General features: G+C 36.4%; 1 protein-coding gene and 1 non-coding gene across 3 annotated transcripts; both read left to right on the forward strand.

Annotated features, from left to right (window-relative positions):
- LOC124455532 (AP-2 complex subunit alpha-2-like) lies at positions 1-20,856 on the forward strand. 2 transcript variants are annotated; one of them, XM_047006166.1, is made up of 24 exons: positions 1-199; positions 268-377; positions 552-620; positions 2,459-2,601; positions 3,009-3,332; positions 4,878-4,979; positions 7,672-7,780; positions 8,683-8,747; positions 9,352-9,440; positions 11,023-11,094; positions 11,952-12,048; positions 12,861-12,998; positions 13,331-13,438; positions 13,688-13,860; positions 14,129-14,258; positions 14,867-14,968; positions 15,747-16,090; positions 16,528-16,610; positions 17,236-17,325; positions 17,944-18,067; positions 18,545-18,661; positions 19,002-19,071; positions 19,175-19,309; positions 20,479-20,856. In XM_047006166.1, the coding sequence occupies exons 2-24, from the start codon at positions 314-316 to the stop codon at positions 20,554-20,556; spliced, it is 2,826 nt and encodes a 941-aa protein (XP_046862122.1). In that variant the 5' UTR covers positions 1-199; positions 268-313; the 3' UTR covers positions 20,557-20,856. The 2 variants fall into 2 exon arrangements, with proteins under 2 accessions (XP_046862122.1, XP_046862121.1); XM_047006165.1 differs by having other exon boundaries at positions 1-377.
- A 1,625-nt stretch (positions 20,857-22,481) lies between these two features.
- Positions 22,482-22,600, forward strand: LOC124455934. Its single transcript, XR_006952057.1, has one exon. It is a non-coding gene; the product is annotated as a 5S ribosomal RNA (ribosomal RNA).
- The last annotated feature ends 4,793 nt before the right edge of the window (positions 22,601-27,393 follow it).

Genomic DNA, 27,393 nt, shown 5'->3' on the forward strand with positions numbered 1-27,393 from the left:
GCTTCCTCCAACTGTGGGCTTACTTGTGTGTTGGCTGGGCAGTTCTTTTAGATTGTGTCGTTTAACATTTGCTGGAACATACGTGGACGTTTATGGATCTATTCGAGGTCGATTCTTTTATATGATAATCCCAAACACGTTCGGTGGTAGCTATCTGGTTTATTTTATTGCTGTTGATCATCCCTATACCTGGAGTGAAGTATTGCAATTTGATCGAGTTGTATTTGTATAAAAGACACGTTCCTCTTACAATCTCAACCATTTCAGCTGATTTTCCCCTGAAATCGCGCTATAAGAAAGCGTATTGTCGAAAATGCCTGCTGTCAAAGGAGAAGGAATGCGCGGGCTTTCGGTTTTTATATCTGATATTAGAAACTGTAAGTATTTGTACCTAGTAATACGCACAGAAACTCACTTACCACTCTTGCCAATTTATTGACCTATATTTTAAATGGTTTATTGCTGAATTACACGTGGAAAATCCACTTTACTTCAGTGCAGTATTTCTTACAATTATTTCCTTATATTTATTTTATTTCTGTTTCTTATAGGCAAATCTAGGGAATCGGAACTCAAAAGGATTAATAAAGAACTTGCAAATATACGGTCGAAATTCAAAGGTAAATATTTGTATTTTTTTTAAAAGAGTTGTATGTATTTGAGAATTATCTGTGTGTGTTTGTCTAGTTGGGATCTTTTGGTGGAAGATCTTTTTAGTAATAGTTTTGGGGACAATTTCTTTGAGAGATTATTATCTGTCAAGATGTAACCACGTTGCATGAATTTATAATTTTTCTGGCTCATATGCGTAAAGTAACCTATTTCGAAATTAGCTGATTGCAAGTTTGTCAAAATGCCTCATACTGTTATATTTCAAAATCAAATTTGAAAGATCAATGTATCGTTTGACCGTAATTGCCCAATAATTACACTACGCTTAAATTGAGGTTTTGCTTTATTCGCTGTTAAAAATAACATGCATTCCTTTTTTGTTGCATTGCATTCTTCTATAATTTGAATTTTCGAAACAATTGTTACATAGTTTTTATTATTGCATTTTGTGATTCTATCTCTCACATACATTTTACAAATATCTGTAAGTTGTTTTATTACTAATAGTACAAACTTAATTGATAATTAATAATTGTTACAAAATATTTTGGTTTTTGTGTTACACAAATGTTTTATACTTGGACTTTATATCCTGTGTGCTCTAGCATGCTAAACTCAACAAGACGTATAGTCTGTGAATAGCGGGACTAAAATGTATTTAGTGCCTCAACAAGAATTGAGGGGAGATGCACATTTATTCATATATTTAGTTGTGTCCTTCTTTTAATATACTGGTTAATGGCTAACAATGTACTAGTTATCAGATTCTTGTCTTTTTTGTGTAGAACATCCTTTATAAAGAATAACTAAAACACAACCTCATGATGTGTATAAAAATTAGGGTGGTCTTTCCATCAATGAAGGAATCTTGTTGTGGTGTTGTGTATGATAATTTAAGTTTTTCATTATGTTGCTGTATTGATGATACTAGGTTCTTAAGCCCTTTATGTTTAATTATTCAAATGGTTTGCACCTTGTGATGTATTCTGGCTGGCAAACAAATTTCATCTTTTTCGAAGGAAAATTCTGTAAATAACACTGTTACCTTTTATCTTTGTCACAATTAAGTGAATTCAAACAGTGCTACATATGTCTGCATGAAATTCCATATGTACTTGCACTAAAGTATTATTTTTTCTTTACCAACTTAGTTATTGATTGTCACGCAAAACATTCATTGTATATACATGTTGGCTGAGCTTGTACCAGTTCCTTATTGATTTCAATGCATATGTGCTTGCAAGCTTAGTTTGCAACAATAATTTTTATTTCTTCAGGACAAATGTAGACCACATTTTTACTCGGGTTGTGTATGGCAAACTCAAATTTAAAATCCAGATTTTCCTGTTTCAAGATTACTTAACTCAGGCATAAACAATGCTTTAAACTAATGGAAATCTTGTTTTAGATCATGTAACTGATGATATGTATAAAAATTAGGGTGGTCTTTCCATCAATGAAGAAATGTTGTTGTGGTGTTATGTATGATAATTTAGGTTTTTCATTATGCTGCTCAAGGAAACAAGATTTGCCATAATTTCATAGACGCAATATCACTAATGCACATTTAATGTAGACCAGGAGATTAACAAGATTTACTTATACATAGTATATTGCCACATGTGACATTCCATAACACTGAATTTCATTGTGCTATGTGAAAACTACTATCATATGTAAATAAAACCAAACACTGATCTCAAGTAAACTGAGTGAATGTCTGATATGTAGGTGTCTTGTTGATTGTACCGTTAAAAAATCACTTTTGTTTTAAAAAGACTATTTAAGTGAACTTTTAGTTTGGTGTTTACATTTTTATCTCAATGTTATTGTTTTCTTTATGTAGGAGATAAACAACTTGATGGCTACCAGAAAAAGAAATATGTGTGTAAACTGCTTTTTATATTTCTACTTGGTCATGATATCGACTTTGGTCACATGGAGGCAGTGAATCTACTGTCGTCTAATAGATACACAGAAAAACAAATAGTATGTGAGACTTGAAAGTAACATCACGTAAAGATTGGACTGCGTTTAACAATGGTTTCCATCTTCAATGGATTGATTTCATAGTGCAGAATGTTGCTGAATTTTGAATAAAATCTATGCCCTGTTGCAATTTAATTTTGCAATTCTTTCAACAATGCCATGCCATAGAAAATTTACAAAGGAAATCAAAATTTGCATCTTTCATTCCAAGATTTGCACATTTTTTGTTAAAATGCTCGTCCCAAAAATCATTACAGTTGAAAATATATGAAATTCTCATGTTCGTTGTGTGATTCAAAAAGATTGCCATGACTGCTTTAAATGAATGTAGTGATATTTTTGTGGATGTCTTGTATACGTACATATGTATGTTTCTGTGTTGGCTAAAGTTTAGCTTCCATTTCTAGGGATATCTTTTCATCTCAGTCTTAATTAGTGCCAACAGTGATTTGATGCGTCTTATAATTCAAAACATCAAGAATGACTTAGCAAACCGTAATCCAGTGCATATCAACTTGGCCTTGCAGTGCATTGCAAATATTGGCAATGATGAAATGGTTGAGGCGTTTTGTTCTGAGGTTCCCAAGTTGATTATATCTGGTGAAACGTCAGACAGTGTTAAACAATGTGCTGCATTGTGTTTGTTGCACTTGTACCGACTTAAAAAGGATATTTTACACCAGTCTGATTGGACATCAAGGATTGTTCAATTACTCAATGATAAGCATCTGGTAAGTCTACTTATATTTTATGAAATTTTGTAGAATAATTATCACATTGTGTTTATCTAAATATCATGGACAGATTTAATTCTATGGTACAGGAGGATGCCACCTCCCCAAACAACAGATCCCTCCCTCCCCTAAATAAATTCTTTACCATCTAAGAAACATTTAAGCAGCCCCAGGTTTTAGCAAAACAAATCAGTTGTACAGTTGAACTGAGTGTTTCATGGCAAATTTTCAACTTTCTTCGCAACCATTTTGGCAGTACTTCTGGACAACCCTATGTCTAGACCCTTACATTTTTACGTAAGTTCCTGACCAGGTCAGCCACCCTCCACCCACCCCCACTAAAATTTTTAGCACCACCCTAGTAAAAAATATTAAAATCCGTCCATGCTACGTATGTACGTAAGTATACGTCCATTCATGAAAACCATTAAATGTATGTACATCACTTTTTAATGTACTTCAAGCGTGATGTGGCCACCCTTTGCAATACTGCAATCACTCCATGCTTGTAGATTTTGACAGTTCAAGCTGATATAGATTTGTTGTTTATTGAGTTTTGGACATTCTTAGCCGTAGGCATCTTTTCAGCCTCCTGTCAAAACTTCAGCCAACACCAACGCCAACAGTCCTCGTGACTTTTTAACATGAACTATTCATATCTATAAGCATGTGACGATACTTCTCACTTCACTGCAACAGTCATTGGCTACGCAATTACACAGAAAATTGTACGGAAGTCATTCAATAACTTTTCTTGCTATTTCTGCAGGATTCTGCATTAACATAAACTATTAATATCTTTAAGCATGTGACGATACTTCTCACTTCACTGCAACAGTCATTGGCTACGCAATTACGCAGAAAATTGTACAGAAGTCATTCAATAACTTTTCTTGCTATTTCTTATTTGCTTTATGCCTATTGCTTGTAAGTTGATAAATCAGTGAGGGTTGTGTTGTTTTTTGCTGAAGACTCTATTATCTATTTCCTGTATTACTTGCTCGCCAATTCGGCATTTCTGATGAATATTGCAATGACGATTATAATTTTGCATTTTTGGCGTGAGGGAACCGAATATCCGGTTGGACTGTTAAAATCATAACTTAATCTAATAACTCGGGGATCAAAGATTTGGATGAAAAGACAGATTTGTTTTCTCTAAACATCTTCTGGTATCATTCTCTGTAAGCATCATAGCTATGTACATACACTTCATGGGCATGGGCATTTCACGTGACTTGTTACGTCATTTCAGTATTGTTTGTTCTGATTTGATGTTTTAATTCTTTTGGTGTTTAGTTTGAAACCTTTAGATGTCTGCTCTCTTTAAGTGAAAATTTCGTGTATGATTCATAAAACTATTTTCGCTTGTTTTAATCATTAGTGGGTGAATAATTTATGATTTGAAAACTGCTTTTCTTCAAAAAACCACTGATCCCATTGGATCCATTTTATCAAGAAAAAAAATGTTCTGTTTCTTGCTACGTACTTCAGTGGAAATGTATTTCTCATGGACAGTTAAAAAATTTATTGTTTTTTTAGGGCGTCGTGACGTCAGCCACCAGTCTTATACATTCACTTGTTCAACGAAGTCCAGACGAGTTCCAAGGATGTGTACAAGTAGCTGTAGCGCGTTTAAGTAGGGTATGTATGTATGTTGGTGTATATGTTTCATACGTACGTAGAGAAGGATATGTTTGTATATTGGTTTACATGTTCCATACGTACATAGAGTAGGGTATGTATGTATGTTGGTGTACATGTTTCATACGTACGTAGAGTAGGGTATGTTTGTATGTTGGTTTACATGTTCCATACGTACAGTACCGCTCGCGTATTTGTTAACATAATTTTGCGTATGATACGCGTATCATACGCGTATCGTTCTCGTATCATACGCGTATCTTTCTCGTATCATACGCGTATCATTCTCGTATCATACGCGTATCGTTCTCGTATCATACGCGTATCTTTCTCGTATCATACGCGTATCCTTCTCGTATCATACGCGTATCGTTTCATTTTATACGCATGTCTTTCTCGTGTCATACCCGTATTACTTTCTTAATATTCTCGTATATGGTTTCAATGGTTTTTATTTCCTCCACACCGTCGGGGCGAGAAAACGTTTCTTCGTTTTTTCGAACCTCTGACAACGGCTGAAATAGTCTGTCTGCTTACAGGACAACTGCTCGATGCTAATTCGCGGCTAATTTCAGTGTATTTCTTTCCTTCCTTACTTAATATTAGTATTCTTTCCTGGGCATAAGGTGATAAACGTGTCCCCGCAGACATGACAAATTAGTTTTAACACGTGCGTATCTACGTCTGCAATCTCTGATAGTGTCCGTATTGAATGAATAGTGGTTTCATGCGACAAAACATTTTTTTGCCGTACGATACGCGTATCGCGTATATCGATTTTTACTCCTTTGAGCGCTGAAACTAAATCTCTAAAATTTACAGAGCACCGCGCTCAAACGATTTATTATGATATGGCTTTTTGCCAATTGCCTATAAAGTCTATCAAGTGACAGTTGGCTATTCTGTATTTCTCGAGTAGACGAGGAACTTTGTTGTGAATGTGAATTTACAACGTAGTTGGATTCGATTGTTGATGTTGCAAGATGCACATCCATATAAGCATGTTATTAATAAACGTGCATTCTATTCGTATGAATCGAATCGTATTTTAATAAAAGGCACGTTTCGTCGTGATATAATAAACGCCTTAAATAAAACATTAAAGTCGATAAGAAAATATTACACAGATTTCTGAAAGTACATAAAACATTAGCTTTAAATGTTGACCAAAATTTATCCTGAAAAAATAGTGAAATAACATAGAATTCCATACCAGGTATACTACGTAAGCAATATCAAAAAAAACCAACGAAATCGTTAACAATTTGAAAGCAAAATTGCTGCTCATTACGATGAACAAAGTTCTATCAAGTATCACAGCGTTTCATCCTCGTATCATACGTACGCTTATCCTTCACGCATTATACGCTCATCATACGCGTATCCCTTTCGTATCATACGCGTATGGTTCTCGTATCATACGCGTATCCTTTTCGTATCATACGCGTATCGTTCTCGTATCATACGCGTATCCTTTTCGTATCATACGCGTATCGTTCTCGTATCATACGCGTATGTTTTTCGTATGATACGCGTATGATACGCGTAGCGTATGTTAACAAATACGCGAGCGGTACTGTACGTAGAGTAGGGTATGTATGTATGTTAGTGTATATGTTTCATACGTACGTAGAGAAGGATATGTTTGTATATTGGTTTACATGTTCCATACGTACGTAGAGTAGGGTATGTATGTATGTATGTTGGTGTACATGTTTCATACGTACGTAGAGTAGAGTATGTATGTATGTATGTTGGTGTACATGTTCCATACGTACGTAGAGTAGGGTATATTTGTATGTTGGTTTACATGTTCCATACGTACGTAGAGTAGGGTATATTTGTATGTTGGTGTACATGTTTCATACGTACGTAGAGTAGGGTATATTTGTATGTTGGTGTACATGTTTCATACGTACGTAGAGTAGGGTATATTTGTATGTTGGTGTACATGTTTCATACGTACGTAGAGTAGGGTATATTTGTATGTTGGTTTACATGTTCCATACGTACGTAAAACATGAATTGCCGTTTAAATTTTGCCTTTTGTGCGTGAAAGGTTTTGTCTGAAAACAAAACCTCGATCGGCATCTTTGAAACGTTCTTGACGTCTTTTTAACCCCCTTTTGGTATCTTAACCAATGAGTGCTCATCTCGTTTATTTGTTGACCAATCGTATTAAAGAAATTAACCCCCATTATGCAAAGAAAAAATAATAACTCCTCAGTCGAGCTTTCGTCGTTTTGAATGTTTTTATTCAAAGTAAACAGCGTAGTTTCTTATCGCACAAGTTATATGTTTTCGTTTCTCTTATTTTCATATATTACTGTCGAAGGAGGAAGTTGCGGGTTTCTTAAACAATTACACAACTATCTACGTTAAGACTGTTTAATGTTTCGTTTTAATCAAGGACATTAAAGTCCATACCATTTGCAAATTCAAATGAATTAAAAATGCACCCAGTTTCGCTATCATTGGTCAACAATAATGAGGTGAATCTTATTGGTTAATCCTTAAACTGCCGACCTTTTTAAAGAAAGTTTTGAAGGGTTGCTCGTACTTGCTCGTTCAAACTGCTTGGTGAACTGGTGTTCGTAAGGTTTAATTGTTGCCCTAAAAGCAACTCCTCCTTGCCTTAGTCTGAGAGATCTAAATGAGTACGTTATATTTAGATGTACTACTAATTCTATAGATCGTGACGGCGTCGTATACGGATCTTCAAGATTATACGTATTACTTCGTACCAGCACCGTGGCTTTGCGTCAAACTTCTTAAGTTATTGCAGCTCTATCCTCCACCAGGTACGGCATATATGTATTGATGCTCATGCGTTATTACAGTATGCGTGTTGTTTATGAAATTGAATACATGCGTTGTGATGTTAGCACAGGATATGTATGTATGTTATATTTACCGGCTGGAAGCCTCGGTTGGAAAAATATTCTCCCGAGGTCTCAAAAGGAGCCCGAGAGCTCAAAATGTTCTTTACATCCTGACCGACCTAAATGACGTATTTATTTTTTTGCTTAAGGCGACAGTCGTATTGTGTTGTGCACGTCTAACAACGGCGGCAAAGATAACAGTCGAAACTTTTCTGTTCGTTTTATTTGGGAAAATTTAAATTCCCTTTGAAATATAGATTATTACAATCAAAACTTGGCAATTAATTTCCTTTGTTAACAAATGCCAACAAAACAAAACATCCTTTCCCTCAAGTAGCTAGTTACATATGTAGCTACGTACGTAGGTTAGCTAAAGGATTACATCCCCCAGTCAGAGATAGTGAAATTCCGCTCGCCGCTGCAGCAATCAGATCTCAGGGAAGGCTAGAATTCTGCCTACAGCTGATTTGTAAAAAATAAATAAGTTTCATAGTACAATGTTATAAGACATCTAGATCGGCGTCGTCGCCAGACCTCAAGATTGGTTGTGCTATGTGAATTTTTCGTTATTGTCATTATAAAAACAACAGACTTCTAAAGAAATAGATAACGCTAGTGATCTGAAAGTTACACTAAGCATGACATCTGGGCTCTACGTCACTGCTTCAAACTTCTACACAGTTTGCTAAATATTGGGCTGCGTTACGTCTTGCAACTTTCCTGTCGTTACGTTGTAGTACACGATCAAGATCTAAACGCATGTTTCATTACAAATTGACAATTTATGAAGTATGTTGATTTTTGGTTTTTCTCATTGTTAGTTGATGATCCTGCCACATTGGGAAGATTGAATGAAGCACTGGAGGCAGTCCTAAATAAGGCTCAGGTTTGTTTTATACATCCATTTATAGATAATATTGTATAGTAATACATAGTAGAGGATCAATAATTTACGTACGGTTGAAGGAAAAAACACTTACATAGTTAACGAATTAAAGTCAGTTATCAGTCTTAAGCTATGATGTTAGCAGAAACATGATGGGCATCGTTTATCGTGAACAGTGTTTTACGTACATTATAGACTTGTTCATGTGCATAGGACCCGAAAATTGTGCTGTTTGAACTATACTTTAATTGAACATAACTTTTCCAATAACAGTGTTTTTTCTTAAATGGTACAAGCATTTCACTTTGCATTCTCAAGATACTTAACCATACGTATGTACGTCCCATTGCATACTTGTAATGAGAATTTGAGTTATCAGCTATATATTTGCTAATATCTTATTTCAATTCTAATCATTTCAACTAAAAGTGGCCTGGAAATTAAAGGGTGTTTGGAGCTTTGCTACATCTCATTATGCAAAACGACTTTGCATGTTGTGTAAATCGAACGTTAACTAACACTATGGCTACATACAAACTCAAATCATAACATACATTGTTTTGTCACATGTAGATAAATACTCACCAACGTGTTGTTTTCACAGGAGCCTCCGAAGTCAAAAAAAATTCAGCATTCCAATGCTAAGAATGCTGTTTTAATTGAAGCAATAAGCTTGATCATTCATATGGACTGGTACGTTTTAACACTATTTGTATCGTGTCGGATTAAACAATCAATTGAAGCGAAATGCCTGGTTTTACACTAGAAAAGTTTTCTTTTACAGAAATTCGCACTACAGCATTAAGGCCCGTTTCCACTTACAAAAATTTTACTTGGAAAGGAAAATTTGCGGGATGTCCATTTTTCCTTTCATGTCCGAGTGGAAATAAATATGGAGGCATTAAATAGACGTATATTCCTTCTTTTACTAATAAGAAACCGCTACATAAGGTTGGAAACACAAAATAAATACAAGAAAATATGTTGTACGACGAATATTTTCTTAAACAACGACTAACCGGTTAATTTGCAACTCTTATTCGGGGAAATAACTTGTAGACCACGAATGCTTTTCAAACAATTTTGCATTACTTTATGCTAATTGTTTCTAACATCTGTGACCTGATTGGCTGACTGCTAATTTTCCATCTGACTGAGTACACAAAGTTGAAAAATTTCTACTTGAAGAAACATTCAATTTTTTTATTGGGTAATTCGATCGAATCTTTTGCATTGCTTAAAGCATGCGCAACCTGGAAAATTCTACTTTCCAAGGAAAATAATCTTAAGTGGAAACCGGCCTTTAGAGGCAGTTGCTGTCCATCTTTTCTTGTCGAACCGAACTAAGAATTTCGTAAAACATAAAACCAAATGTCATAATTTAAAATTTGCATCTATATACGTAAGTAATTTGTTCGCAGATTTTGCAACGTACAGCTGCTTATTTTTGAAGAAATAGAAAATACTTTCCGTGTTTGCATGGCTTACTCAAACCGAGTAGACTTTGGGAAGAATTTGAGAGCAGAATAGTGCAAACCGTAGACAGCAGGTCGATACGACAACAATGCGCAATAGGTAAATTAAAAAAAAAAAAAAAGTCTGAATTTTTTCTCAAACATGTATTCAATGCTCATTTTGCAAATTCTCTTTCATTGATTTAATTAATTGAGCTCAGTTCGATTTGCACAGGCTAATGCGAACTCAGATCTAGACCAATCAGCGGACGTATGATATTTTTGTTTTATAATTTGAAATAATCGCTCGCCCTTGAATCTCAATTTTTTCACTAATATTTTGAGAAGCAAAAAAACAACTCGCTTTATCTACTGTTTGTCTTGTTTTCCCATTGATTTTCAATTAAGAAATAAAATATGTTTACTGTGTGTGCAAGGGCTTATTTAAATCCGTGCAGACCTTTGGGAGAACTCGAGAGCAGATCAGTGCAACCCCGAGACCGAAGGTCGAGGTTTGCACAGGCTCAAGAGTTCTCACAAACGTCTCCGAGGTTTTCATAAGCCTGCGCAAACATGAAAAACATGTTTTAATTCTTTTATAAAATAAAATAATGCGAAAAAGACAAATATTTTAATTTTTCCTCCAAAAATGCGTTCATGGTCGATTTGCAAATTCTTTTTGGCTGATTGATTGTTTTGATAGATTTGATTGGTTGAGCCCAGATGTGCTTTGCACAGGCTAATTCAAACACAGCTCTATACCAATCAGCGCACGCGTTTCGTTGTGTTTATTTTATAATACGCTTTACTTCTTTTTTTAGTGAACAAAGTCTTCTCATTCGTGCTTGCAATCAACTTGGACAATTTTTAACTCACAAGGAAACCAATTTAAGGTAATGACAAAGTTCGTATTATTCAGTTTTTTTGGATTGAAATAATCCTGATACTCCGTGTGATATTAATGACACAATCTCAACTGCTAGATTTTAAAGTTTCGTCATCATTTTATTATCAGTTTTATCAAAGCCTTATGAAATTAACATAACCATTTTGAAAAGTTAGTATTTAGTGCAGGGGTGGGCAACATACGGCCCGCGGGCCGGGTCCGGCCCAGAAGGGATTTTGATTGGCCCGCCGAATGTATCCGACCATTGAATATTGAATATTATTCATGTCATAATCCGGCCCACCAATAAATTCATTTTCCTAAATCTGGCCCGCCGACTGGAGAAGTTCCCATCCCTGATTTAGTAGATGGTACTAGACTATCATCACTTAAAGAATGAGTATAAGCTCATGCTTTGCGCGCTTAAATTTTATGTTTTCAAATACGGGAACTTTCGTGCTCTTTCGTGAGATAAACAATCCGGTGCGTATTCAGTAGAGGTTTTGTTTCGTTTACTGACTTTTGTGATCATATTTATTTATAGGAAGCATTTATGGTTGATACTTTGACTGTTGCTACGATATTCACGCCGTATTTTTATGCTGTACTAATGTAGTCAAATCAAACATATTATAGCCGCCATTTTCGGGGTCGCTTAAAATGGCCAACCAAGCGCGCAAAGCATGACCCTGATACTCATTTTGGCCCCTGTAAGTTCTAGCCTCGTTTAATAACGGCACTTTCAAGATCTTGATACAAAGCAATTGGTTTTGTGTGTCTCTCTCTCACAAATGTACTTACATCTTACTCTATCTAATTCTCGAAGCAAACTTCCTTCGTAAAACGAATGGGCTTTTTTTGTAGATATTTAGCTCTTGAAGGTCTTTGTGCCATGTCTCAGTCCGATTACTCCAGCGATGCAGTGAGAAAACACCAAGAAACTGTTGTCAAAGCTCTTAAGGTGCGTTGGAAGTCGTATTTTTCTTTTAAAATTGATGGGAGCGACTTTGTTGAAATAGACATAATTATATTTTACTATTTTTTGACATTGGGTTTCGATTGCTTGATTCAGTTGCGATGTCGTCCGAGGCATGGACTTTACCTGTCGTGATACTGGGTCCAAGTCCGGCTACCTGAACCTTGTATAACATGTTCAGCTTCTTTTTGTCTATAATATATATTTCACTTTGTGATAGATCCTCCATAAAACTGACCTCACATTTAGCATAATTATCGTCGCAATCTTACTGCACGTGGTTGATGTTGTTGGGGGGAAGGGTATACCTTTTACTTACTTACTTATACTCAGCAAACGCCTTCAATACGGAAACAGTTGTGACTGTTCACTTTTTTTCGTCTTTGCAGTGTTTTCACTAAGAGGCGGTAAACGGCGGAGATACAGTATATGCAACAATAAATTAACAAATATACTTTTCTGGTTTCTTTTCCTCGCCTGTTTGCAAAAAAAACACACGCACACAATGAATTAATGCATAAATAGATGTTGGCCAATTACTGTACGTTCTACGTTGCTAACAAACACCTTAAAAACGGCAGTTCAATGCCAAAACGGTCAGGTTTAGCTTGTTCAAAAACGTAAATACTTCGTTGTGTCAAGTGCCCAAATAAACTTCAAGACTACTCCTTGTTACTTTTATTAACAAAATACGAAGTCTGATTTTTTGAGAATTTTAGACGTAGACGCCTGTTTTTTTAATACAGCCTGCTGTGATGAATCTTAGTGAAATCACTGGTGTGAATATGTTTATATAGGATGAACGTGATGTTAGTGTACGTCAAAGGGCGGCGGATCTTCTCTATGCCATGTGTGATAAAACAAATGCTGAAGAAATTGTATCTGAAATGATTGGATACCTTGAACATGCTGACTACTCCATCAGGGAGGAAATGGTTCGTATAAAAATATTCGTATAAAATTTTTTGGGGGGGTGAATATTCGTTTATTCAGCTCTGCCCTGCTAATTTCTTTTGTTGGCGATTTTTATTTCAAAAGAAATCAGCTGGGCAGAATTGAATATATGAATATTTAACGCCCCCTCCCCAATTAGCGTTCTTGTTTCGCCCCTTCTTGCGTTGTTAGTTATCTTTCTGTTACAGTTAGCCATGAATTTATGTATTTTAGAGGCTGGTTTGGAATTTTATATTATAAAACTAACCGGTTTTCTTCATGGCACCCGGATGTTCTGTGTTTTCTTTTGATTTTATTGCGATATCACGAACAGGTCCTAAAGGTGGCGATTCTTGCCGAAAAGTATGCGACAGACTACGAGTGGTATGTGGATACGATCCTTAGTTTAATTCGAGTTGCTGGCGACTATGTTAGTGAAGAGGTAAGATTGTCGAATGTCACAAACGAAATAATATATTTTCAGTGAGTTTGTGTTATGTTTTTTCCATCAAACTTTTTATCAAAATTTTGACTGTAAAATTTTATTCATCGGTCCTAGAAAGTCGATGAAATTGCAGTACATACGTAACATTATCGTATGGCAATCGGGCACAATGATATAATCCTTCCAGTTACACTTTTCAATGGTACACGGCCAGTATGATATAATAAAAAATTGTTTGCATTTCAGGTTTGGTTTCGTGTCATCCAAGTTGTCATCAACCGGGATGACATACAAGGTTACGCTGCGAAGACCGTATTCGAGGCATTGCAATCACCTACCTGCCACGAAAATATGGTCCGTGTTGGTGGCTACATTCTTGGAGAGTTTGGTAATCTCATTGCTGGTGATCACAGGTCAAGGTATGATCAAAGATTTGATTGTTACCGTGAAAAGAAATCTTGTCTCTTTCGATCTCAATGAAATGGAACTGACCCTGTAAATTTCCCCGATATTTTTTGAGAGTAAATTTGTTTAGAAAATTAAGTTTCCAGTGGCCGATAAACTGTGCTTCAAAATAGAATACAAAAAGCTCATTCTTTGATAGCGTACAATTACATTTCAAAAATTGCATCTTCAATTGGTTTTAAAGCGATAGTATTATCATAGTCTGTTTTCGTGTCTATTTAGTCCTATGGTACAGTTCAACCTGCTTCATAGCAAGTTTCCTTTATGTTCATCATCCACCCGTGGTCTTCTCTTATCTACATATGTCAAATTCATCAATCTCTTCCCGGAAATTAAACAGCAGATACAGGAGGTACGATTTATAATCTTCTAATGACAAATGCCTCGCAGTTATTCTACGACCTGTCGAGTCGTAGAAATATGTCTCAAATAGTTGGAATACATTTGGTCTGTTGAGCTTGCAAACGGAGGGGGGAGGGGGTGTTAAAGTTCATCCGACTGTGTGGAGAAATAGTATTTGCGTACAAAACAGGAATTTAAATTGTTTTTTATACCGATTGCCTGTTCCTCGTAAACCACAGCTAGAGTAAGATATTTAATACAAACGATCGTACTTTGAATCGTAGACATCACATATTTTCCATCCTCACTTTGTAATTAAATGACGGAACTCATGACAATTGCTTTCTGAAATGTTCAAAGGAAGCGCTTTTTGATGTTATACTTAGCATCATTTTATGATGTTATTACAGTGCCCATGAGATCATCGTTTGTTTGTCATGTCATCGCAGTGCAATGACCTTTGACCAACGACTTTTGTCCGTGATATTTTTTACCGCCAACATAACTCTATTCGTCATCGAGCCAATTTATTTCTTTTTTCAAAGTGCAACACTCCACAGTCACAGTTGTTTGTTTATTAGGTTATTAACATGCCTTTTTCCATTGTGTTTTTCTTAGATTCTAAAACAAAACAGTAACCTACGTAGCAGCGATGCAGAAATACAACAACGCGCCCTTGAGTACTTCCAACTTAGCTCTATTGCAACCCAAGACGTTCTGGTACGTATGTAGTTAATGCTGGCTTTACACTTGCTACGTATCGTAACGTAACATGGCGCATGCGTGCTTATGAATTTAATAGTCAATAGGCATAAGCACGCATGCGCCATGTTACGTTTTGCTACAATACGTTACGATACGTGGCTAGTGGAAAACAGGCTCAATGCTGGCTTTACACACCGTTGCTTTGTAGTGGTGTACGAACAGGATTCAGTTATTGGTATTGATCACGTTTGGGTTCATGTAATCAGATTTGAATAGTATGTTTCACCTAGTATATCTTGTATTATTTCACTATTTATTGCATTTTACTACAAGAAACTTTTTTTAAAAGGATCGAACTGATTAGACGTGTAGCTACGTACAACGTTCGAATCACTGCCCTCAACAGTCACTTTCCCTGTGTCGGAATAATCCATCATCTCATCACGTGATCATTAGATTCATGCGAATGCGATGTATATATGTTTATAATAAGAACTGTAGCATTTCAAAATATCAGTATGACGTTCATGGGTCTGCTTCACAACATTTCCATACGTAAATAGTGTGTGTAGTGCAGCAACGTAAAGCTCTAAATTTTAAATGTTTTTCGTTCTCTTAAAAGATATTTGCGATTATTTTTTGAATTAGAAATCCTCTTTAAAGCTTTCTATTTGAACGATCCAAACGAGCAGTTGCTCTTATGCGCTCAAATCTTTTGTTCACGACCTTTACAATAATGCATGCAAGTCGGGTAAAACAACCGCTCATTCATCGCGTCTTGGATGTGTTTTAGGCGACTGTCCTGGAGGAAATGCCTCCGTTCCCTGAAAGAGAGAGTTCCCTTTTGGCAAAATTGAAAAAGAAGAAGGCATTGGCGGCCGGTATCCCTGAAGAAGAGATCGCTGAACCAACAAAACCTGTCAACGGGCATTCGACTTCTGAAAATGAGACGTCATCACAACCCGGATCAAGTGAAGCACCTCAACCCACCCCTATCGCCAGCGCTCCATCCTTACTAACCACTAACAATTCGGCCGGTTCTGGTTTACTCGTCGAAGTATTTGAGAATACTTCCAGCACCGTGTTCGGTAGTGCGCCCACCACATTGTCGCCTGGGGCTGAGGATAATCTTAAAAAGTAAGAGCTAGTTGCAAGAGCTCTGTTTATTAGTTTTTGAACTGTAAATTTGTTTCATAAGCAAGTTACAGCTATGAAAAGCCTTACTGCAGGTTAGTTCATGACAGTGTAATCTCGATGGGCTTCGACGAATGACGAAAGAGTGTAGTTTGTATCATTGAATATTTCAAAGTACTGTAGTAGTTTTTGGAGCAAAACCGTCCTATGAGCAATAGTTCGGTGAAGAAAAATTAGTACAGTAGTAAAGGCTCCTCTTGCACTTTCTGCAATGACTACAAGGTCGTTTCATCTTCTGTAATTATAAGTAATTACTGTGAAGGCAAGCGGATATCATTTCATGCAAAAACTTGGCTCTTGGCTATAGTATGTTTTCACCATTTGTGTCGCTGTTCGTGATATTTAGTTCTTTTCTTTTCTTTTTTTCGTTATTTTTACAGGTTTGTGTGCAAGAACACCGGTGTGGTGTTTGAAAATGATATTTTACAAATTGGACTGAAATCGGAGTATAAGGATTGTTATGGTGAGTTCTAAAATGTCGAATTCTTAGATGGCAATCATCTTGGTTATGGTTATGGTTAGGTGGCAATCATCTCGGATTGTCCCGGCCTGCTGAGCTACTAATAGTGGGGCATTTTTAAGAAATAACGAGAAAAACCTTGCGATTACATGGCTAACGAGTCAATCAACTTTGCGGAGACATTAGTTACAGACAGCCAACCGTAATGAAAATTGTTCCGTTAGCTCATGTACGTATTGATTTCTTTGAGTTGTTCTGTGAAATTTGTTGAACGGCATCAAGCTTATTTTCATCGCGAAAGATTCACTTATTCTGTCGGAACAACCCGTGCATGTAATTAGGCTCTTATCACTAATCAACTTATTGGAATAATGGCAGCCGATATGTGCGGCACAACATGCTCGGAGGGTGGCGAAAGAGATCAAAGTTTCTGACTCAAGTGTCCCTTCTGTATGTTCCATATCCTGTGCTCTTAGTTGTATTTCTTTGGAATCACAGTGCATATCGAAATGCATGTATTTCATCTAGTACTTCAAGTCGTGTGATCAACAATGAGTGCCTAATAACAGTAGCTATGTTGTACTTTCTAAAAACATGCGGTAAACTTACATTTGGTTGATATATTTAGGGCGTCTTGGTTTGTTTTATGGAAATAAAACCACATCTCAGTTTGCTGGTTGGAGAACTACTTTACATCTTCCTGGAGAACTCACAAGCAATATCCTTTTAAAGTCTGAATGGCTAAATACATGTAGAAATTGCCCTAAAGATGGCTGTCCGCTTTTCAGTATTTGTAAATGTAGCTAGATGCTATGCTCGTGGACCATGTCAATGTCCATATGAGGTATTACAGAGTTTTGGTTGGAGGTTTTTGTTGTTTCAAAAAAAAATTGAATTTAGTTTGGCGTTTTCCATTTGTATTTTAAAATTCGTATTGTCATGAGCTAAATTTCATGTTTTATTAAAAGTTTGTCGATGAGAAAGGCATATTCATGTTGTGAACTCACATAAAATAATTACATTGAGCCATAAACGTCATTTTGGTTGTATTAAAAGTACTAAAAAGCTTGCGGTACGTCATCTACCGTAACGTAAACCGCAAAGCCATGATTACGTGACTTTTTGCGGTTTGCCGTTAACTGTAAAGTAAAACTTTCTATTGATTGATGTTTTGTCGAAGTAGTTTTCGTCATTTTCATTATGATTGTGTCGCATAGAGTTATCTCTCTTCAAGGTTACTGCTCTTCAATTTCTTTGGTTGTAGTAGCCAGCTTTCAACAATTCTCGATGCATGATCTTCAAACCATTTATGAATATTTCCTTAACTAATTCTCACAACTGAAAATTGATCTCAAACCGGTAGCTCAGACTGTTGAAGGTGGTGCACAAATACAGCAACAAGTCAACGTGGAATGCGAAAGTGACTTCGCTGAACAACCGATATTGGATATTGCATTTACGTAAGAATTGTCTATTTTACATGTTTATTGGGTTTTCCTGACTTACCCAGTTTGTAACTCTCTGTAATCTCTAACTTTGCAATAAGCATTTTACTCTGAAAATGTCATGATAAAAATGTTGAAGCATCTATGCTTTAAAATTGTTTTTATTTTTATACAGTAGTTTATTCCCCTTTAATAGTTCTTTTGTCGAGGGGCTTGGCCCCCCAAATTTGTTTTTTTATTGTTATTGGTGGTGGTAGTTGTGTTGTTATTGTTGGTGTTGGTGGTGGTGTTGTTGGTGTTGGTGTTGTTGTTGTGTTTTTTGTTGTAGTTGTTGTTGATTGTGGTGGTAGTTGGTGTTGTGGTGTTGTTGTTGCTGCTGTTTTTGTCGGTGGTGGTGGTGATGGTATTATTTTTATTATTGTTGTTGTACTTTAGCTTAAGTTAAACACGTTGTCGTGGAGAAAACTTTACTTGAACCGTGTATTTTTGTAGTGTAAATGGAATTGGTCAAAGAATAACGTTGAAGCTACCTGTGTTTCTTAACAAGTTCTTCAAGTCATCATTAATGAATGCACAGGATTTCTTTTCTCGCTGGAAGCAATTGTCCGCGTATGTTTTACTTCTTATCGTTTTGTTATGTGGGTGTTTATATTCCAATGATCTTAACGTTCTATCTTCAACATAAGAGCGAACAGCAAATTATACCCTAAATAAAACTTCTAGAGAAGATGAGCTTATGCCTAAAAATATACACGACATCACACAATCTGATATCTTGTTAAATGTATGCATCAGTAGCCATGTCGATTTTCTCAAACTAGAAACACCACAGGTGAATTCACAATATAGAGTTCTCTGTTGTATATTATTAGTGCAAGTTTCGCTCGTTACTTCATGTGCTATTTCGTATGCGTTAATATTTTTATAATGCTTCGTGTTCAATTTACAGTCCCGGGCAAGAATCTCAGACCGTATTTGCTTCTGCGTTTCCAATGGATACTGAATCAGTGAAAGCAAAGGTTGGCAAGAAATTTCTTCAGTTGTTGGCTAAGTTCAACTTTCTTATTTAAGATTGTTTTTGTTCAATTAAAATTGCTTTCTTTAACGCTTGGTTTTTGTTAGCTTCTTGGCTTTGGTTGCGGTATTTTGGAAAATGTCGATCCTAATGCCGACAATTACGTATGTGCCGGAATCATAGGAACGAAGAGTACCCAAATAGGAGTGTTGATTCGATTGGAACCAAATAAAGTATCACAGGTAAGCTGCCTTAAAGATATAAAGAAACCGATAAAAATTCTGTTTTCATTGATTAAATTGCGATGAAATGTGAGTAAAAAGGCAGTAATATGCTTGACCATTAAAACATTCTCAACATTTTTCGTTTTGAAGAACCACGATGTTATTCAAAATATGAGTGTGTGTTCTTAATGGAATAATGGAAGTAAAATTTTAGTATAGGAATAATAGAAGTACTAGTAGAAATAGTACTAGTAATCGAAATAAGAATAATAGAAATATCTTTCTCTTAGATGCCTCTTCCTATCGACCGCTTTCATCCCCTTCCTTCCCCTAGTGAGAGCTTTTAAAGCAAAGAAGAAAAAATGCTGCTTTTTAATAAATTACACCTGTAATATGTATCTACTTCTATTTTCCTATTTTTACTGAAGCTCTGCTTGTTATATATTTCCTGGTAACTAAAAAAGCATCCCGCATTCTGTTTCTTGAAATTTCAAAATTTTTTGCAACACTAAATGATTTTCTGGGAGAAACGTTTCCACGATCTTATACATTTTTACATTTTCCATCCCTGGGTTAAGATGATATAAGTGGAATGGAATTCATCGAATGGAAAGGGAGAGGAGCTCGAATGAGGGTTGGAGAGAGTAGTTCGTGTGAATGTTGGGAACATGGACATGTGTAATTAACTAGATAGCGCAATACAGTATAACGCCCAATCAAAAGTTGAAACCAGTGTAATCGGGTGCTTACATTGTTATCACCCGATTACTAGGTCCCACTCAAGGAGTGAAACCCAACTTTATTATTTGACAGAGATTTATTCACGACGTATTTCTGTTATTTTTGGAAGGTAAAGCCATGTATAAACATAGCAGATTTTGTGGAAATATGATTATTATTAATATTATGATTACTTTTTTGTATCAAATGGGACCTTCCAATACGGCGGCTCTGGCTTCACAGAAATAGCGGAGTGCGTTATCCAATCTATTTTCAGATCAGTGGTTAGGAAGAAGAGTTTACTTGTGGGATTGGTTGAGTTAGTGGGAAGAATGGGGATAGAATTTCTTGTTAGGGTTTGCGAAGATGTTGGCGCGCTTTTAAAATTTTGTTTGTGCATAAAGTGCACAATTAATTAAAATATCCAAACCCGTGAAAAGAATGTGAATTTTCTCTTTTTGTTTCAGATGTACCGTCTAACCATACGTACGCCAAAACCAGCAGTGTCGAGTAATCTTTGTGAACTTTTAAATAATCAACTGTAGAGAGGTTGGACAGTTGTTATGTCAGTGCATGAAAATTTCTAATCGTTGTCCGCTTCAATGGCTGAGTGGACGCCCTCCGAATTTTTTAAATAAGTTTAAGAAGCATCAATTTATATACCACGTGATATTCGGTGATGCTTAGAATTATCCAATTGTGTGGCTGCGTGCTGATGTAATAGCTGTTATGAGAGGCTCCACTATAGCGTAGTATTCATTTTTACTAATCAGTGTTAATGCGTATTCTGTGTAGTTTCAAAATACTATTAATGCCAATCGTGAATTAAAAATTGCCAATTTCAACTAATCGTCTTTCTCTAACTTTCTGGTTACGCATGACGTTACCGTAGTTTGTCGTAGCTCGTCGTAATCCGTCGTAGTTCGTTGTGATCGATCCGTAGTTCACGGTAACACTGATCTATTACTAAAGAAACAATGATGTCCGCTAAACTGTACGAGGAGAATTTTCACTTGACTTGAATGTGCCTACATGAAAGATTTCAGAAAAAAAAACGTCTTATTTACAATGACCTTTCTGCAACATGGTTGTAAGTTTTTTGTATAGTATTCAAAAAACCAATGGCACATTTGTCAACACAAAGCATGAGTAGCAAAGTTCAAGCTTGCATCCTATTAAATTAACTTAGTAACACTCTCCACAATTTTTCTGTTATATTCAATGTTATATTCATGTCTTTGCAATATTTCCTTGACACCTTAAACTGCGTAAAACCACTATTGATAATGCGTATTTAGTAAATACGATAAGTTTTTTTAGCATGTTTATTTTAAACTTGTATTTATTAAATGCGCCTTTCCATGATACCTTAAGGATCATAGCACAAAAGTTATTTTTGACTTCGTGGAACTACACCATTAAAATTAAACGTATCGGCTATTTTCCATACTATACATTAAATTACATCGCTGTTTTTTCACACGATAGGAATATGAATGCGCAATGGTCAATTGCGTTACTTTCACCATATTCTTTCCAATAAAACATAAGATTTTAATATCTGGGCAGTGTGGAGGGTAGTAATTCGTACCAGGACGACGTAACGATTTGAGGCAACTCTTTCCGTAAAATTACAACAAAAAGATGTTTTCGAGACACTCGCATCTTAAAAGATGTTTACGAGGCCCTCGCATCTTAAAAGATGTTTACGAGGCCCTCGCATCTTAAAAGATGTTTACGAGACACTCGCATCTTAAAAGATGTTTACGAGGCCCTCGCATCTTAAAAGATGTTTACGAGGCACTCGCATGTTAAAAGACGTTTACGAGACACTCGCATCTTAAAAGATGTTTACGAGGCACTCGCATGTTAAAAGACGTTTACGAGACACTCGCATGTTAAAAGACGTTTACGAGACACTCGCATGTTAAAAGACGTTTACGAGACACTCGCATGTTAAAAGATGTTTACGAGGCCCTCGCATCTTAAAAGATGTTTACGAGACACTCGCATGTTAAAAGATGTTTACGAGGCACTCGCATGTTAAAAGACGTTTACGAGACACTCGCATGTTAAAAGATGTTTACGAGACACTCGCATCTTAAAAGATGTTTACGAGACACTCGCATGTTAAAAGATGTTTACGAGACACTCGCATCTTAAAAGATGTTTACGAGACACTAGCATCGCATCAACCATTTACAGCATGCTCGGCATGTTGTAAGTGTGTTCGATTATGGTTGTGCAGAAATTGTAAAAGTTAGCTAGCCAACCAAGTATTCTTTCAGTCAACAAGTCGGTTTGACGCTTAACTTCCCACACAAAAAGTGATAATTTGTTCCGCATCAAGGTCAGCCTGACATGTGTGACTTACCGAGCCCCTCCCCCCCCCATTTTATAGAAGGTATAACACAAGGTTAAAAAGAAATACAAAAATAACGTTTATAAACTCTAAAATTCTTGAGTAGATGTCTACGGCCATACCACAAGGAAAGCACCGGTTCTCGTCTGATCACCGAAGTTAAGCCTTGTCGGGCGAAGTTAGTACTTGGATGGGTGACCGCCTGGGAATACTTCGTGTCGTAGACTTTTTGATTTTTATTGTCGCAAGATTTTCATGCATCAGTTGTTGTGGGGTGGAGACTTGATGATCTTTGTTTTAGCTGCATGGAACAGAACGACGTTTGAAAAAACTTGGACAATTGCGAAATGTTTCCTTCAAATGTTTTTTATAATATTCAGCTTGGACGGATGTTTTTCAGGTGTTTAAGGCTATTCAAGATTTAAGGCTCTTACAGACGAACAAATTATCTATGACAAAACTCTATGTTACCATTTTTTGTGACAAATGTCCATGTGTACGTGCAGCAAATTTTCTATGGCAAGTTTTTCATGTGGCATATTTTCTTTGGCCGTCTGTACTCATCAACAAATTTTGTGTGACAAATTTTGTGGCCCGCGATATAATAGCACAGCGTATATCAAAGAGAATACGCGGGAAAATCAGCGATAATCAAAGTAAACAATCGTCGGCTGTTCAACGATGCCAATAAGTTAGAATGCCGTAGTAACCGTTTTGAACTACACAACGAAGCACAGTCCAACAGGCTCATGGTGACATCGCTGATACAATTACTGTGTAAACCTTAAGTGTACCCACCTTTGATGTAAGAAAGATCGATACCAGGGACTTCCTCTTTCATTATGTTCAGGATCTCTTGATAGTCTTTTTTCTTCTTATTTCTGTCTTTGTAGCATTCTGATTTTAAATTCCACAAACTCTCCCTTGTTCTAAGTAACTCAAGGAGGTGACTTGTGGCTGCATCAGTGCAACGCACGTTGTTGGCTGCCGCCATGTTGGCCGCTAAGACAGAGATCTTTGTGGCCACAACACTGAGTACGCAGAAAAATTCCGCTGACTAGGTTCATCACTGGCACGTCATTTGTTATATTTTCTTTGTTGGCCGTACAGACGAACAAAGTTCGTCATTTGGCCCATTTTTCTATGACAAATGCATTTGTTCAAAAGCTAGCATGCTAGTTTTTGAACAAATGCATTTGTCACAGAAAAATATGGCAAAGTGACGCGTACAGACGGGCGTATAAAACTTGTAACATAGAGTTTTGTCATAGAAAATTTGCTCGTCTGTAAGAGCCTTTAGTTCCAAATAAAATTCATCGATTACTAATAATCACAAAAACAGGTGAGGTCGATTTCAAACTAGATAAGTAAGAATTAAAGTTCGATAACGATTGTCGTTGTTTCAAACAATACTCTTGATCATTCTAAGTTTGGTGAAAGCATGATTGTAACCGGGGGGGATATCTGTCGTCTGTGTGGGGCCGACTTGTCCAATTTGAATCGAGTACATTTCATATGAAGCAACATGAAAACAGAAATGAAAGAGAGAAAATAGATAGGTCTGAGATTCGCGCAGTTGGTCATAGCTCCTTTATTATGTTGAATCATCAATTTATCAGGGAATGGATCTGATCATCGTAAATGATGTCGTTGGGTAGTTCATTTCAGAGTGCGCTGAGCCATTGAATGTTTGATATCTAAAAACGACTTGCAATGCAATAACATCAATTGAAGAATTCAGAATTCAAGCTGTCGGTATCTGATATTCTGATTCGATAATAAATACACAAAAAACTTGGAAATGCAAGTCTGTTCAAAAGGAACGACACTCAATTCATGGATCCAATCATGCAAGCAGGATTTGTGAAAGCGAAGGGGAGTTAATAAGGGCGCGCCTTTGATTTCAAAATGATGAAAAGCGTTTCTTATAGTATCAAAGAAGGCAATGATTAAGATATTTGTTGTAAAATTAATTTAATATATTGAAAGACCGTTCTTTGGGTATATATCTAAAATCATGAACATGTAAATGTGAACTGTATGTTGAACATTGCTTATATACTCTACTTATAGTTCAGCTGTTTCCATTCCCGCAACATGTTACACACGCGATACACGACAACAAAAAAGAACACTTTTGTTTGAAAAACATGAAAGTATTTCCCAGCTTAAAATGAACTGTGTTTGTTTTTCTGTGCTTCTTAGCTATGTATTTATGAAAAAATATTCAAATATTAATTCTCAAACGAATAATGTTTTTCCTCACGTTTTTGCCAGACCGACTTTTTTCATTCCCTAACATCATCTGGAGCGACTTTTTACATATTTTCCAGAAACTATGCCCTCCATCTTATCTGCTCCCTAGTCCAAACATAAAAAAGAATTTTCAAGACTCCATTGATTACTCGACTTAAAAATTACTGCAAAAATCTTACCATCAATAGAAAAATAAGTTTCCGTCAAGTGCATGGGTCGGAATACGTCTTCTGAATTGCTCTCAATGAATGTAAGTGAGCTTTTAGAACATAAGCGTTGGAGTAAATTTGCTTAGCATTGAGATAAGAAAATTTATCTTTAACACCTTGACAAAATGAATATCATCTTACTTATTTTGTTAAAGGCCGCACAGAGCTCGACCTTTAGGCAAAACATTCTTTTCTAATCATGCAGAAAAAGTTGAGTTGTTCATAAGAGATGGACTTTCCCGATGGGTAAAATGTCCAAAGGACCTACAGTTTGCACAAGTCAGGCGTATTAATAAAACGTGTTAAACTATTCAGTAAAAAGTGTAAAATAAACGCAGTTAAGTTCATAAAAATACCTTCTAAAATTTATTTTAATACAAGATGAGTAAAATATTTGTATAGTAATATTACTAGTGCATTGGCAGGGAATCAAACCCTGGTCTCTCGCGTGGCAGGCGAGAATATTACTACTGAACCACCAGTGCGACTAATAACGCGTAATAGTAATGGAATCATAGAAATTTTAATAAATGATTTAAAGTTTATTTCCATAGCTTGTTATTTAAACCTCCAAAAACATAAGGAAAAGTGTAAATTGCAAATATTTGACTGCCTTAAAAAGAATAAAAGAACAATTTAGTTTTAAAAGAATCAGTTACGAGCTTATTATGATGATATGTGTTAATATTTTGCCATAGAATAAATTCCCCGTCTCATGCGTTGCAGAATAGAATTCTACCAATAAATCACAAATATTGTTAGAAAAATCGTGTAAGAAAAAGTTTTAAAAAATGTTCAAGCAACGCTTAAGATATAAAGCGTATTGTTTAAAACGTATTAAAGTGCTTCTATGACGAAAACTTAACGTTAAAAAATCATTGATTTTAACATTCAATAGTTTTAACACATATCAATTATTGTTTTCGTAAATAAAACTTCGTAAATAAACTCGTCAATAATTTCTTTTACAACTAATTTGTCCTTTTATTGTTTTTTAAGGGAGTTAATTAAATGCATAATCTACTTTTTACTGATTACTTTAAAATTTTTAAATAATAAGCTTTCTAAACAAAACTTAGAGAGTCGTCGTAAAAGTTTCGCAAGAAATCATGGCAAAAAGTGGTAGAATTCTAGCCTGCCACGCGGGAGACCAGGGTTCGATTCCCTGCCAATGCACTCCCAATATTACTATACGAAGGTTTTACTCATCTTGAATTAATCCGTACATTTTACACTTTTTACTGAATATTTTAATACGTTGTAAACAATATGTTTTATAACTTAAACGTTGCTAAAACATTTTTTAAAACTTTTTCTCGAACGATTTTTCTAACAATATTTGTGATTTATTGGTAAAATTCTATTCTGCAACGCAAGAGACGGGAAATTTATTCTATGGCAAAATATTAACAGGGTATTGCTACCCGTCGAATCGATGATGGCTGTCTGCAAAAGTCCATTTAGTTCACTGACTTCCACAAGCGCGCTCGTGACTTAACATGCCAATGCGGCTTGCGCAGGTCCTGTTGCAGTGCTGGCAACAAAATTCTGCCGAGTCTGCGACAGTGGAGGCGTTCCTGGTAGCGTGACGTCTTGATCGTTTTACAGCGTTGCTCCGCCGCCTCAAATCATCCTTCTTGTTGAGACCGTTACGTGACTTGTCTTTCCAGTCGCATCGATCCGCCGCTTCGAGTTGCCAATTATCTATTGAAATTTGACATGTTTTCAAAGTGTATTTGAGAGAGTCTTTCCAACGCAGGAGCGGACGACCAGTACGTCTCTTTCCTTCAGAGAGCTCTCCAAAGAGTAGCTGTTTGGGTAATCGATTGTTTCCCATGCGAGCAACATTACCAGCCCACATTAGCTGCATTTTGGCGAGGGTAATCTCAATGTCCATGGAGTTGGCTCTCGTCAGAACTTCGTCATTCGTTACTCTTTGTTGATAGGAAATGCGGAGGGTTGCTCTTAGGTGACGTTGTTGTAGCTGACGTGTGACGTGTAGCTGACGTGGCGTGCTACGGTATAACGTCCAAGATTCGGCACCATACAAGAGAGTCGACCACTGCATTATACACGGCGTTCTTTGTAGTAACTTTAATCTCATGCAAAGACCACAGACGTTTCCACAGCCTGCCGAATGACGAACTGGCACACTGTATGCGGTTGTCAAGTTCTTTGTCAATGGAGCAGTCGCTGGTGACAGTACTGCCAAGATACTTGAAGGATTGAACGCTTGCGAGCGGAGTGTCATTGACAGTGATCGGGGATGTTATCGGTGAGTACGAGAGAGACATGACTTCTGTTTTCTTCGTGTTGATGATAACGCCAAAGGATTTGGTAGCAGCCTCGAAGCTATCCATCATGCGCTGAAGGGATTCATCCGAGTTGGAAACAAAAGCGCAATCATCTGCATATTGAAATTCTCTCATCAGTGTCCGCGTGCATTTGGTGCTGCATTGGAGGCGACGAAGGTTGTAGAGCGAGCCATCCATCCTGGATCGTATGTATATGCCTTCTTCAGGTATGTTTTCAAGGGCATATGTGAAGAGAGCAGT

This window comes from Xenia sp. Carnegie-2017, unplaced genomic scaffold (assembly GCF_021976095.1).
Source record: "Xenia sp. Carnegie-2017 unplaced genomic scaffold, XeniaSp_v1 HiC_scaffold_4, whole genome shotgun sequence".
Taxonomy (NCBI): Eukaryota; Metazoa; Cnidaria; class Anthozoa; order Malacalcyonacea; family Xeniidae; genus Xenia; species Xenia sp. Carnegie-2017.